The 15,371-nt window shown below is 38.1% G+C and overlaps 1 protein-coding gene across 3 annotated transcripts; it reads right to left on the bottom strand.

Moving 5' to 3' along the window:
* Nucleotides 1-1,359: 1,359 nt before the first annotated feature.
* Nucleotides 1,360-15,361, bottom strand: mfsd1 (major facilitator superfamily domain containing 1). 3 transcript variants are annotated; one of them, XM_051863780.1, is made up of 17 exons: nt 15,070-15,361; nt 14,795-14,847; nt 14,422-14,534; nt 14,197-14,239; nt 14,046-14,113; nt 13,862-13,970; nt 13,522-13,624; nt 10,467-10,565; nt 10,269-10,380; nt 10,040-10,096; nt 8,539-8,695; nt 8,357-8,454; nt 8,164-8,276; nt 6,640-6,687; nt 6,509-6,560; nt 1,838-1,949; nt 1,360-1,596 (listed from the first exon to the last, which is right to left on the bottom strand). In XM_051863780.1, exons 1-17 carry the CDS (start codon nt 15,215-15,217, stop codon nt 1,537-1,539), a joined length of 1,545 nt encoding a protein of 514 aa, XP_051719740.1. In that variant the 5' UTR covers nt 15,218-15,361; the 3' UTR covers nt 1,360-1,536. The 3 variants fall into 3 exon arrangements, with proteins under 3 accessions (XP_051719740.1, XP_051719739.1, XP_051719741.1); XM_051863779.1 differs by lacking the exon at nt 1,360-1,596 and having other exon boundaries at nt 1,619-1,949; nt 15,070-15,253; XM_051863781.1 differs by lacking the exons at nt 1,360-1,596; nt 1,838-1,949 and adding an exon at nt 2,028-3,963.
* Between the last annotated feature and the right edge of the window lie 10 nt (nt 15,362-15,371).

Here is a 15,371-nt window from a genome sequence, read left to right as displayed (position 1 = left end):
ACACACTTCTACATCTTTGATCAGGAAATTCCTGTGTCCCTCCCTCTCATAGCCTCTCTTTCATAATAAATAGGTCCATCATTTTGAGTTAAATGCGTTCAAAAGTCTGAAAATCTGTGTGTAACTTTAAGGAACGTCACTACCAAACACCTTTTTTATGTCTGTACAGCTGTTCAGAACTGTGTTAGCTAACCATGTGCTGATTAGCATCTTTGAGCTAGGCTCAAAAGTGTCTAAAATTGTCACTACCAAAACTTAACCATGTTTCGGTAGTGACGTCATTGTTTTGGTAGGACAAAAGGGAACACATAATTGTTTATTTGGGGGAAATAACCTACATTTTTGTACAGTTATGCAAATCATTGGTATTTTAGTATATTTTATTATGCAAATCATAAGTGTTTAGTATATGAGTTAAATTTTGTAATGTGATGTGGTCACTACCAACACATTACTGTCACTACCGAAAATGTGCAGCCACGACCTAAACATGGATTATTTTTGTCAAAAATAAAGTATATTGAATTGTCAACTAAGATGTCATTATAGTGTTTGGTTCAATGTTTATTCAAACTAATGAATCCTTCACTTTGAAATCAGTATGATAAACTTTATGCCTTTTACAAAGACAGATTGGATTCAAAATATAACAAATCTCATAAATTACACATGAAATATTGTTAAAATTGTAATTGTTATTGACTTACCGGTGAAAACTTTTTTTAAAAATAGCAAAAAAAAAATATTTACAAGGTAGATGTAAACAAAATCTTAATAGGTCAATGTAACCCTTCTTATTAAATTATTTATTATGTTTCGGTAGTGACAAATTTAGGGAGAGGAAAAATATTCCAAAACTTTCTGAAAATACAATATGAGAATTAACTGCACAATTACAAGAAATGTGTACCTTGAATATTATACAATTTACATACATACAAAATTTGTGGAAAAATAAATTTTTTTTCAAGATGTTTCTAACTCTGACTTTGAACCAATTCTGTAGTATGGCCCATATATTCATATACAGTACATGTGTGTGTGTGAAAACACTTCAAAATCATCTTCTTACAAACAATACAAGATAAATAAATGTTCATGAATGTAACAAGATAAATATGCTGTTTTATGGCATAGTACATAATCTTAAAATGTGCACAATTTAAGGAGGTTTTGGAAACACCTATAAAAAACAAAAACCGAAAGTACTAATGAAATGAAGTGACTGAATTGTAGTTGATTTGTTCATAATAATTGGTGCATTTTGTATAAGGACCCTATGAGTGAGACAATGCTGTTCTGAACCAAATCATGTACTGAGGGGCTTTTGCCAGATTTTAATCAAACAAAACATCCAAATGCATACAAAAATAAAGGTTTATTAATACAAATATTTCTATTTCAAGCAGCATTGATGTGACACATTGCAGTGTGGCATACACACACATACACAAACACGCACACACACACACAAACAAACAAACACACAAACTCTCTCTCTCTCTCTCTCTCCCTCACACACACACACAAACACACTCATTTGAGCAGACTCCTGTAGGCCAGCGAAGACAGATGTGGGCAGCAGTGGTCCGGCATCTGTCAGAACAACAAATGACTTTCAAAGAAGATAATGGTTGTTATATCCATCTGCAGCAAAGATTTATGTAGCTACAATCAGAAATAATACTGCATTCATGGTTGCTAGGCGGTTGTTAAGGCGTTTCCTATAGGTGGTGGTTTGTGTGTTCTAAAACAACAGTATTTTTCCTGACAAATTAATACTGAAAAGCCCTGGTTTCTGCTGAAGCATCAGATGTTTGAGTGTGTTTTCTGTTACCTGCACGCCCAGTCTGGACAGATAGCGGTTGCGCAGTCCGAACGGAGACAGAGGCTTCAGATGCTCACGGTCGTCCACGGCCTGCTGATGGACACGCAAACGCTGGACATCCCTGAGACATCAACAACACAACTGCAGTTTGACTACACTGACCTCTGACATTTACACACACAAACTAGAGAACAAAACGGTAGATCTCATTTTTTTTTATTATTATTACAAGAGTGTCAGTGACAGACTGAGAGTGAAGACCAATCAATGGTCTTGGTGCTGCACTGCAGCGGTGCCAATCAAACACCTGAAAGAGCTGCGCCTGTTCAGATGCTTCAACTGAAAAAATCTGTTCATTCGCTCATAAAAATTCATATCAAATAGTATTTCAAATACAGCATTACAAGCTGAACAATGAAATTACTTAGAGATGAAGCCATAATTATAGTACAGAATATATAGGCAAATACATGTATGAATGTCATGACGCTGTCAACGACATGGCGGGTCATATTTAACCCTAAATTCTACTGATAGAAAACATAAGGTCAAAAATGTTAGCCTGTTTGCTATTGTTCATATTCCACTATATTTTAGAGCAAAATGTAACACTTTCAAAATGTAATTATGCATATATACGGTAAATATGGTATGACAATGTTAATGCATTTGGTCACGCTGCTGTGATCATGTAAGATCTGCTGTATAAACAGACACGCATCAATACTGTATGAGATCTAGGCAGGTGGAGCTGGGGAGGTGGAGGGGTTCAGAGGACCAGCTGACAGCAGACACTATTTAAATGTTGAGCAAGCAATCTCATTGGCTGCAGGGTCTGCAGAGGCCAATCAGCTTGTGCCATGAGGTAATGATGTGATTGCTTACAGAATGCATGTAAAAGACCGATCAGCCTGCGCCATCTAGAGTTTCATGACTGAACTAAAGTACAAAAGAAATCTTCAAAGACAAATCTTCAAGAAAAATGCTTTAAAATCAACATGACATGCCATTTGAAATATTTATGAGTAAAACAGTATATCTTGAAAAACAGGTGGTAAATAGTCAGCTTTACGTTGACCCTGACATGTAAGTTTTTTTAGAATAAAATCATTCAAGTAAAACCCACATGACTGTGCAAAACAAACCAGAACAATTGAAACGATTAAAACTGAAACAACAACACAAATAAGCCAAGTTAAGACAGGAACCACTTACAGTCTGAGTCCAGCTACACTGCATCTGTCGAGCAGGATTGAGTGAGATGTGTCCAGTGAAGGACAGGTCAGGAACACTCACCAGTCGAGAGCTACGAATGTGTGTCCACCATAGACTATACACCAGCGCTTCACTTTAAACAGACCACGCATAAACACTGCTCTTGTGCCTGATAAAAGTGCTGTCAGTGTTTTAAGATGTCGAAGTGTTTCTTTTTAAGTACTAAAGGGGTTTTAACTCAGGTCAAGAACCAACGAGAACTGGTCAATGGTCACGTGTGAACGGACCCTGAATATTTTTCTCGTCTCTAAGGCTGGAGTGGGCTTCTAGACACAAAAAGCTCTTTAACGTTTATAATGTTCAAGATGCTTCCCTGAGACATTCATCCGTGAATAAATGTGCGTCATATTTCATCCCAAAATAAAAAAAGAAAGAAAACGGGAAAGAATACATCGAGAATATTTTAGGACCTTGTGACATTATTTTCATGGCAATTAAACACATTTAACCCATTACTACAATAATACAGCGATTAAAATAATCCTACCCTGGCACAATTTCTTTATTTAAAAAATCATAATGAATTTAATTATAGGTATTACATGGTAAAATCATGAAGTATAATTAAAATTGTATATAATAAATGTTTTTTTTTTTTTTTTTTTCGCATTACAGTAATGAGAATTTGGGGTTTAAAACTGATGAGAATAATGTCACAAGATCATTTAAAATCATTTCTAGATGTGCGGATGTTGTCTGTCCTTCGGTTCAGACTCATCTGGGCTGTTCAGTGCTCATTTAAATGATTGTGGGTGGTCTGGTGTGACGTGTCAGAGGAATGTGGTTAGTGCAGAAAGGCCCGAGGTGAAGGACGCCGACCGGACGATCGGCGCTCAGACGCAGTGCAGAAGAGCCTTCACCTGAAACACAGCACAGACCATGAGACACGAGAACACCACAGCAAACAACACACAGATGAGGAGAGAAACACTTCAGAGTGAAGAGAAACCTTTCAGAGAACTCAACTGAAGCAGAGCCCTGACTTACAGTCCATCATGTCATGAAAGACATTTGCATGCTGCTAAGAAGCATACAAATACAGTACTGAATGAAACACGTCAACCAATATTTCTCTCAGCTCATCTGCCATCTTGTATTTAAGGGTTTACTGGCATTGACAAAGTGATTGTGGGATTATATATGATGTTCCCAAAAAAAAAAAAAATTACATAAAGCAGCAGAATGTTGCTGGCAGCATCTTTTCAACAGGCCTATGATGCCTTCAGACGCTGTCTATAGACAACTGAAGAGGATTCAGAGCCGAGCTAAAACATTAGAGAGTCATTCCATGTCAAATCAACCAAATTTCAGAAACTTCCCTGGCTCAAATTTTTTGATTTTGTTAATATTTTTCTGTAGAAAGATAAACATAAATAGTGATGAAAGCCAAAATATTAAATGTCACAGATGTATATTTCTGAGTAATGAACTATTTTCAAAATCATAATTTTCACCTGAGATTTGGAGCCGATTTACAGGGGGGTAAAAATGACTTTATAAAGATGGAGCATCATTATTTTATTTTTAAAATAGATTGGTAGTTTGGTAGATTTATTAGTAAAATCTGTTGACTTTATCAATCTTTCTTTCATTATATGCCAACAGTGACGGTTCAAAAGTGACAAAAAACACTTCTTGTGTTTTTAAAGATATCTTAATATCCTTTCAGATTCTGGTTCTTAAACTTTCCTTTTGGTATCTTTATTTTAAAGGCCCTTGATGGTTAAATCCCAGAAATATGGAGATCTTAATGCGGCTCCATCAGTAAATTGGTAAATTTTACACATTTTCAGTGGTCAAAAACCAAATGTGGGTCACTTTCCACACAGCTGATACATATTGCATGTAAAGAGGAATTTCTGAAGAATAAATAATGTTCAAACTAAAAATGTATCATGATTCCCTCTATCAAAAGAATTGCATAAAACTTAACTCTCTCAAAAATCCACTGAAAATAGTTCAGTTGAGGCACATTAACTTACTCTCAAAAGTGTATTTATAAGAATCTATATTTGAATCAGTTTTAGGGATATTTGGAACAGCTTCTGAAACTACCAAGAGTTCAAATACACAGTATCGTAACTACACATTACCGCATTGACATCCCTATATCTATGCAATTGAACCATATAGGGCCTTAAAAATCAAGATTACAGAAGAAAAGTTTCATAACAATAATCTCAAAAGACATTAAGATATCTTTAACACTTCTTGACTTAAAGACATGTAAACTTGTTTGTTTTTGGCACTCAGAGAGGTGTGTTGTATTCAATTGTTTTGATAGAGGAAAACAAGATACATTTCTAGTTTCAGTGTTATTTGTTCTTCAGACATTCTTCTTTAAAACACAATAACTAACTTATATTTGGTTCTTGACCATTGAAAATGGGTAAAATTTATCAATTTGAGCATGGAGCTGCTTTGAGATCTCCTTATCTATGTGACTGAACTATAAAGGGCCTTGAAAATGAAGTTTTTAAAAGGAAAGTTTATTAGGAATGAGAATCTAGAAGGATATGAAGATATCTTGAATACTTTTAAAGTTTCAGGCATGACAACTTGAGTCAAAAAAACACAAGAAGTGCTTTTTGCCATTTTTGAACTGTCACTGTTGGCATATAATGAAAGAAAGATTGATAAAGTCAACAGATTTTACTAATAGATCTACCAATCTCTGTGTAAAAATAAAACAATGATTGTGCCATCTTTATAAAGTCATTTTTACACCCCTCTAATTTGGCTCCAAATCTCAGGTGAAAATAGTCATTTTGACCCCCTCTGCAAAATAGTGGATTGCTCAGTAAATATACATCTGTGATGTTTAATATTCTGGCTTTCACCACTATTTATGTTTGTCTTTCTACAGAAAAAATATTAACAAAATCAAGAATTTGAATCGGGGACCTCTCGTTGATTTGACACTGAATGACCCTAAAGAGTTTGCAGGTTTTCCCAAAGTACAAGATATATATATATAACAAATGAAGGGACACATGATTTAAAAGTGCATTCTGAAGCGGTCTGAAGACACGCTGTACAGAACATACAGCAGCGCCAAACAATATTAGGACACTTAAGTCACACATAAAATGAGAACTTGGGGGTTAAACTTGTTGAATCGTTACGAAAATCTCACAATTCAAATGTTCAGGCTGAAATATGAATCCCATGTGTTTTTGACAGACCGTGTGAGATTTACTCTACTACATCTTTGTTGTTTTTTAGTTTCCTCTCGTATCAGAGAAACCACAGGTGCTGTTCATCATGTTCCATCAACGCTTCATTTCTGTCAAATGCTTTGCTTGAACAGTGTGTTTGAGGATTTTTCTTGCAAACGAACGGTATTTTCTGACATGTCCAGATATGTTTTGGAGCCGCTGTCTGAGGTGAACTATATTTACTCACTCAGATTTGGCTCGTCTGGTGCGTGTTGAAGCTGACAGGTTCAGCTCTCCCTCTGAGAAAACAAGTGAAGGAAGCGTGTGAATAACAGCCCGTTACAGGCTGAACTCATCTGGAGTGAGAGTGGACATTACCTTTGTGATAATCGTACAGATACAGCAACACCACGGCGAGCAGAGCCACTGAAACACACAGCAGAGAGTCAGTTCATCGCCTCTCCTTCAGTTCAAGTGACAGTTTGATTTGCAATGTCCACACAGGAAGTTCAGACGGAATTTGACTCGGAATGAGAGAATTTATGGAATTACAATTTAAAGAAACTGCACAACATGGGCAAGAACACAAAAGTTTAACTCCATTTTAATTCAGTATGATGGATCTAAATAATTATTCTGCTATTCTAACTCTTCTGAACAAAACAAGATATCATGGCCACAAATTAAGAATTTGTTTGCACAATTTAATTTTAGGTAAAATGTGTGAAGGAATTAATCAAACGTGGCCGTGAATTTATTATTCATGGGAAGGAATGCTTGTTTCTTGATCAGTGATCATGAAATCTAGTGTATTTTTGTATGCAGGGCTCCATTCTTCTGTGTATGTTATGTTAATATCTATTAATATCTATCTATCTATCTGTCTATCTAACTATCTATCTATCTATCTATCTAAGTTGGTGATTTCACAGCTGAAGCAGCAGGCTGATGCTGCTGTCACATGATATCCGTTACTTTTCTCAGCGCTCCCAATAATGGACCAATCGCTGTGTCTCATTTCGAAGGCAGCATCCACCAGAGGTCACATTTGTCAGCCATCATCAAAGACACTTTATTTCATAAAAGCAGGGCTCCAGACTGAACCAAATGGTCGCATTTTGCTACTTTTTTTCCTGACGGTGCAACAAAATTTTATTAGAGGTCACACTGGGGCCACCACCACGTTTCCGAACTTATAAGAGCGGCCATTTCTGTTGCGTAGAAAGTGGAACAAAACCGCGCTACTCATGTGAGCTGCGCAGCGTGGAGCGTTTATCAGCTCAGAGCAATAGTAGACCAGGATTGCCAGGTTTTCACAACAAAACCTGCCCAGTTTCTACTCAAAACTAGCCCAATCACATTTCAGACTTTTAAAATCTGCGTTTTTGGTGGGTTCCCCTGGTAAAATTCTCATTCCAAGGGCTAAATATCATGTTATTTGGGGTTGCTTCAACCTGCAGACATGAAAAACAACCCACGGCAACAGTATTAAAGTAGCCCAATTACACAGGAAAACCGTGTATTTGGCAACACTCTAGCAGACAGTGCGAGCTCAGGACAGGTTTACTCGTAGGCCGATCACAGATCACGTGACACCGTTACTACACAGCGCTGGGAGATCCAGAGCGTTTGAATTCGCCGCTGCATTAATAACATCGCAGTGAGATCTAGTGAGAAGCATTTAAATTCAGATCATCCTCGATGACATATGTGACCTCCGAAGGGCAAGGCTTCGAAATGAGACTCAAGTCATCTGTGACTTCTGAATAAATATTTTATGCAAACATTTTATAGAGTTTGATGGGACAAAAATAATTTGTTAGCTGCTCAATAGAAGATTGTCTTTCTGAGCCGCTCAGCGCCTCCTAGAGGTCAAACAGCTTATGTTATGTATATACTCACAACACAGGCAGGCGATGAAGAAGACCTCGAGGAAGAGGTAACCTTTGATGTCCAAGATGCTTCCTGCAGCCATTGACATGACGGCAAGACCCAAGTTCTGAATGGACTGCATGCTACACAACACATCCGAGCGTTACTACACAACATCAGAAGCATCAGGAGAAGGATGAAGAACATCAGATGAGGGACTTACAATCCATATGCGGTGCCCAGCTGATGCTCCGGAACCACAAACGCCACCATGGGCCAGAGAGCACAGGCCAGCAGAGAGTACGACAAACCTAAGAGACACTGACACACACACACACACACACACACACACACCGTTAATGACCTGAAGGATCCTCAGAACAGCCATGAGGAGGTGCAGCTTACCATGGCGATCCAGGGGTTCCAGAAGGTGAAGGCCAGCATCATGTGCGAGAGGAGCGTGGTGACCACGGCCAGCATAACCCACAGGACGTTTCGGCCCGTCCTATCAACCAGAAACCCCAGCAGAGGAGACGCAGGAGCCGAGATGATGTACACGATACTGCAAAACACAGAGTCAGAGACATACCGTTAAACCAATAGTGTCAAATGTGCACTTTTACACGCTAAAACAAATAAAAGTGAATAAAATAAAAATTCAGTATCGATTAATTCGCTATCGTAGACATCAGTGTTTATATCTGAACTATAAACTTTTATCTCAGTACTTCTGTGATAATATGAATATTTGTAACAGAAATAACTATATTGTGTGGTTCAAAAAACTGCTCTCTCTGGCTCAGAGCGGTGGCGTGAACACAGATCTGAATGTTCCAGTATTATTTTGTCAAAGGTTTAATAGACACGGGTGAATCGTTGTCAATAATAAAATAAGATGGATGTTTGAATCGAGATCGCCATCTTTTTACAATTATTCATGCAGCTCTACTACGTACTTACATTTAAATACTTACAGTTTTTATAATAATAATGTTATAATACATTTTTAAATGACAATTATGTATGGTGGCTGTCATAAAAACATGATGAATTTATTCAAACATTCATTAAATACTGAAGAACAAGTTAAGAGGAAATAAAATGAATATGTAGTATAGTGCATATATTTATCAAAATGCTCCTCTCGAAGTTCATTTTTCTATCTGATTAATGAGTTTGTTGGTCATTAAATGGCTTTTATGAGGTAAATGTAACATTACGTGAAATATTGTTCTCCAGCTGTTTTATTGATGTCTTTCCGCGGTTGAAACACTGATTGATCGATTACATGAGACATGATTCATTTCAGTAAGTTGTTCTGTATCTTTTAACATTCCTTCTGATGTTCATTCATGTTTATTTGGTGCTATAACTAGTAGTAAACAGGAAGAGATGATCTTTTCAGTCTGCCGCTTCACCTGAACTGGACGCGCTATATGATCTGTCGCACCACATTAAACAGTGGCAAAACAGTATTTATTGTGTGAATTTTTATAATAAAATTGACAGAATTTGAAAAGTGAGATGCTGTTTCATAACAGAAGTAAAGCACAAAACTTATTGTCATGTATTGGATGGGAGGTGCTGCAACATTCAGATGTGTTAAGTTGTTTATTCATCAATTGAAAACAGCATAGACTGAAAGATTGATTCTTGGGATTTAAGAATATATATCGGTTCTTCAAAATGAGAATCAGTATTTTTTACTCAGCCCTACTAAACTTTTTTTTTTAATTAAAAAAAATGCAGAAAATTCTCTGTGATGGGTAGGGTTAGAGGATAGAATATACAGTTTGTACAGTATAAAAACCATTATGTCTATGGAGAATCCCTGTAAACCACATATACAAGTGTGTGTAAGTGTGTGTGTGTGAGAATGTGTGTAAGTGTGTGTGTGTGTGTGTACCTGTTGATGGCTCTGGCCTGGACAGTAGTGAAGCTGAACTTCTCGATGAAGAAAACTCTGTTTGTGAAGACATTATTTAAACTATACGTTTAAACTATTAACATTATTTAAACGTAATCTCATCATAATGATGTGCATGTACAGATGATTCCCTGTTCTGTTTATGTCAAGTATTATACCATTTTAAAAGCTTTACACTTGATTTTGGATATGAATATTAAAAACTCACTGGCCCAGTCCAATAAACGGGAAGATGGCCACATAATACGCCACACAGACGATGAAGATGAGCCAGAGAGAGAAGGGAAAGTCCTTGACGTCTGTCAGCTTGATGACTTCCCCTACAGGAGGCACATAAACACACACTTCTCTAAAACACACTCCAGTGGCTGTTGTTGAAGTGTTGGATACACTGAGATCATCTCACCGGTTTTGCCTTGCTCCTTGTTGAGTATCTTCTCTGCCCGTCTGTCCAGGAAGCCCAGAACAAGAGCACATATGAGCGAGAACAGACACGTGGACGCCGCTGTAAACATCACAGAGACCATCAGACACGCCAAAACTAACTAAACATGACATTACTAACGGCCAACAATAGAGAAATAATCTCAGCTCAGAGGGTCAGTTCACCTGAAAATGAAAAATCTGTTGTCATTTACTCACCCTCACGTCCTTCCAAACCCACAAGACTTTTGTTCACCTTCACAGATGAAGATATTTTTAATGAAATCTGAGATATTTCTGCTTCTCCATTGAAAGTCTATTTACCCAAAACTCTAATGTTTCAAAAAGCTCATAGGGACAGTGTAAACGAGATCCATATGAATCGAGTGGTTTATTCCATGTACGCTTGAGCTTCCGTTACCATATTTGATTGACCATATTTATTTACCATGTTTATGCGCTGATGTGTTTATATGTGTATAAAAACCTAAATGAAACCTGTTCATCATGTAAAGTGAGTCTCTTCAGAAGACTTGGGTTAAACCGCTCCATTCATATGGATTTTCAACAGAGGGACGGAAATCTCTGAGGTTTCATTAAAAAATATCTTTCTTTGTGAAGATGAACGACAGTCTTAGGGGACCTACAATGCCCTTTTCACAAGATGTAATGTAAGTCTCTGGTGTTCCCAGAATGTGTCTGTGAAGTTTCAGCTCAAAATACCCCACAGATCATTTACTTTAGCTTGTCAAATTTGCCCCTATTTGGGTGTGAGGAAAAACACGCCGTTTTTGTGTGTCCCTTTAAATGCAAATGAGCTGCTGCTCCCCACCCCCTTTCCGGAAGAGGGCGGAGCTTTAACAGCTCACGCTTCGGTCGCTCAACAACAACAAAATTGGAGAATCTCACGCAGCCAAAATGAGGATTGTCAGTAACGGTGTTCAGCCTTACATTGTTCAAACCGGAGTCGACACTGATGGGAGAGACTCAGGAAGAAGTTACAACTTTTAAAATGAAACTGGACGTTTTGGAATAGTTAGTGGATACATTTATTAAGCTTCTTTTTGTAATGTCTATTTGATGCTTTACACAATAATGACTTTATCTTATGGGGGTAATTACTCAGTAAAATTTGATGTGTGATTAATTTGCAATAATTAGATTAATTAATCGCCACATCATGTAATTAATTAGATTCAAAATTTTAATTGCTTGACAGTCCTACTATAAATGTGTACAGTTGTGCTCAAAAATGTACACACCCCTTGCAGAATCAGGACAACAACGAGGCTGTGTTTAGAACAAAATGTGGATCATTAAAAAAATGGCATGTTATTGTTTTGTTTAGTACTGTCCTGAATAAGCTGTTTTAAATAACAGATGTTCACAAACTTATGAACAGGGTTATTTATTTATTTTTTTTAATATAAATTCAGCTATTATTTAGTCTTGTGGACTATATGAAATCCTTTAAATATAATGGTATTCTGGACAGAACAGGAAAGAAAAACTGTAATAATAAAACAAACATAAATTATAATGACATTCATTATAAACAAAAAGCGAAACAAACTAGCAGAGTGTGGGAAACACACTATGCAAATAAGCTCTCTCATACGACACCAATGCAATTGTTTCCGCTTTGTATGGTTGGTGTTAATTTCATTATATAAGTTAATTTTGGAATACAAGTCACAGCTTGCTTAAAAAACATGACTCATATGTTGGAAAATCCAGTAATGTGTTTCAGCACGAAGGTATTGATCAGGGTTAAAACACACTCATCTAAAACATAAGCTGATACACCAGAGGAAAAGAAACACTCAAAGATTTAGTGAGAAAGACAGAAGAAGACAAATGAAAGGAGAAGTGAAACATGAAGCGTCAGAAAGTACATCAGGGTTTGTGTGACTGTAACATCATCTGATGTGTGTTTGAGTCAGTATACGATCTCATTTCCTAATGCCACACTGACAGAACTGAGATTAAAATCAATGTATAGATGCTGAACTCACTCTCTCTAGCTTGCAAATAACTAGAGAAAGGGTTTAATCAAGAAACGTTCTGACTTTTTGAGACTTGACTCATGTCAAGGGCTCCAGGCTTAGAAATCAAGTTTTTAAAGGAGTGGTTGACTATATTTTCACTTTTTTTTTTTTTACTTTAGTTACTGTGTAATGTTGCTGTTTGATCATAAACAACATCTGCAAAGTTACGACGCTCAAAGTACAATGCAAAGGGAGATATTTTCTTTTACAAAAATCGCTTTTTAAGGACTACAACAAACAGCTGGTTGGTGACTACAACGAGCTTCTTCCTGTGTTAATGACATCACTAACCATAAAATCTACATAAACTCCGCCCCCAAGAACAAGCAACAAAGGGGGCGAGGCCATGTTGGGCTGCTTTAGAGAAGAGGAAGAGTTGTTGTAGTAGAGTGTTGTTATCATGCCGTCATTTTACGCCGGACTGCTTCACAAACGAGGGTCAATTCAACGCTGGATTTTCACAAAAGATTAACATGACGGCACATGTTAGTCGATGAGTTGAATCAACCCCCCCAGCAACTACATAAATTTATCCACTAACCACTCAGAAACGTCCAGTTTCATTCTAAAAGTTGTAACTTCTTCCTGAGTCTATCCATCAGTGTCGACTCCGGTTTGAACAATGTAAGGCTGAACACCGTTACTGACAATCCTCATTTTGGCTGCGTGAGATTCTCCAGCTTTGTTGTTGTCGAGCAAATGAAGCGCGAGCTGTTAAAGCTCCGCCCTCTTCTGGAAAGGGGGCCAGGAGCAGCAGCTCATTTGCATTTAAAGGAACACACACAAAAATGGTGTGTTTTTGTTCATACCCAAATAGGGGCAAATTTGACAAGCTATAATAAATAATCTGTGGGGTATTTTGAGCTGAAACTTCACAGACACATTCTGGGGACACCAGAGACTTATATTACATCTTGTGAAAGGGGCATTATAGGTCTTCTTTAAAATATTCTGATATTGGCATGGGCTCCATGAGAGCGGGAGTCTTACCGATCATGAGTGTGATCCCGAGAGTGGTGTGTCCCGCTGAGCCTGTCATAGACTGAATGCGGCCGTACACCCAACCGATGACGTTCATGTTGACCGTGCTGCCCTGAACACACACACACACACACACACACTACTGTCACAGTCTTATTCAAAGAGATTAAACATGCACTAAATCATCATATTAGAATGATTTCTGAAGGATCATGTGACACTGAAGACTGGAGTAATGATGCTTAAAATTCAGCTTTGATCACAGGAATAAATTACACTTTACTATATATTAATGTAGAAAACAAACACACACACACACACACACACACACACAGAGTTCATCTCTTACCAGTCTGGCCATGCTGAGCTGCAGGCCGAACACGAGGTTGAGCTCTTTGCCTTTAAACCAGTTGACCGCATACGTGTTCTGAGCCACAGCCAGAGACTCTCCACCGATGCTGAAGCAGACAGGACACATGTTCACACACACTCAGATCACAACTAAAGGCTTTTAATCAGTACACGCTGCTCACCCGAACACAAACCGGCCCAAGTTCATCAGCCAGAAGTGATTGGCCAGAGCACCGGCCGCGAATATGATCTGCAAAACAAGCGTAAACACGTCTGACCACTGCAATACAGACGCTTGGCTCCATGTGATATATCATGTGTGTAATAACCTACCTGCCCTAATAACACAAACAGTGCAAAGATTATAGTCCCCAGCCTGGAAAGAGTTAAAGAACGGGTTAGGCTTGTCAACTCAATGCTCTCAGGCAGAGGAAGAGCATTACACTATTACAGTCCAGTGATATGAATAAACGTCCTGCACTATTTCTTCGCTCAAATGAGAAATCAATGAAAACTTGAATGGATTTGAGACAGAGGTGAGTGTGTGCTGAACTGGACCTGATGCCGAAGACTCGGTCCAACAGAAATCCGCCCAGGAAGCACAGGACGACATTGGGCCATGAATACCAGGCGTACAGCTGCATGAACGAGGCCGTGTTCAGACTCATGTCCTGCGACAGAGACAACATCAGTAAACTCAGACTGCATTATTACACACTCTGAACGTTAAGCTTTGATCCTAATGTATTAATGAGCTAATACTAAAACAGTGAGCCAAGAACCATCACTCTCTCTCTCTTACACACACACTGTAGCTGTGTCAATGAGGACATGCCATAGACCATAAACTTATGATTTACTTGACTTATGAATGTTTTCTCAGAGGACATGGACTGACCAAAGCTTCACACTACTCTAAATCGACACACACCTGTATGACTTGAGTCTGAAGAGCCGCTGGATTGTCATAACAGAAATAACTACCTGAAACAGAGAGAAACCGTTTCACTTTCACATGAAATCTGACACCACTGAGCCCAAACTCATTAAAACATGGTAACAACAGCGGTACTCGGTGAATGACACTCTATCATGAGAATATAACACGATATGAATATGAATATGTGAATGAGTGAGTGTGTGAATGTACAGTGATCCGGCTGCTCTTGTGACTCATTGAGAGTTTGAGATTGAATCTGTTCTCACCGAAGCCCAAGAAGCACATGAAGACCAGGACCACGATCCGGTGCAGCAGGTGTCTCGGGTCACACAGCGGGCTCATGTGCCGGGACACATCATCATTATCTTCATCATCATCATCTACGAGACTCTGGTACTCCTCTCTGTCTGCCATGTTTACAGCGAATAGTCATGTGACAGCTGCTGCTGCTGCGGGTCACGTGATCACAACTTTCGCATTTCCTGAACGTATGGTATATCATTTTTCTTGTGTTTGTCAATGTTATCTGTGCTTTTCTGACAATTAAACGCGTTTATAAAAACACAAA

This window comes from Ctenopharyngodon idella, chromosome 15 (genome assembly GCF_019924925.1).
Source record: "Ctenopharyngodon idella isolate HZGC_01 chromosome 15, HZGC01, whole genome shotgun sequence".
NCBI lineage: Eukaryota > Metazoa > Chordata > Actinopteri > Cypriniformes > Xenocyprididae > Ctenopharyngodon > Ctenopharyngodon idella.
This window is presented reverse-complemented; position numbering and strand designations above follow the sequence as displayed.

Coding starts and splice junctions, on each gene's coding strand:
- mfsd1 (XM_051863779.1), bottom strand. CDS start 15,217: ATGGCAGACAGAGAGGAGTACCAGAGTCTCGTAGATGATGATGATGAA. Junction 10,566..13,521: donor CGGGATCACACTCATGATCG/GTAAGACTCCCG, acceptor TGATGTTTACAG/CGGCGTCCACGTGTCTGTTC. Junction 10,097..10,268: donor CCGTTTATTGGACTGGGCCA/GTGAGTTTTTAA, acceptor CTTCACAAACAG/AGTTTTCTTCATCGAGAAGT.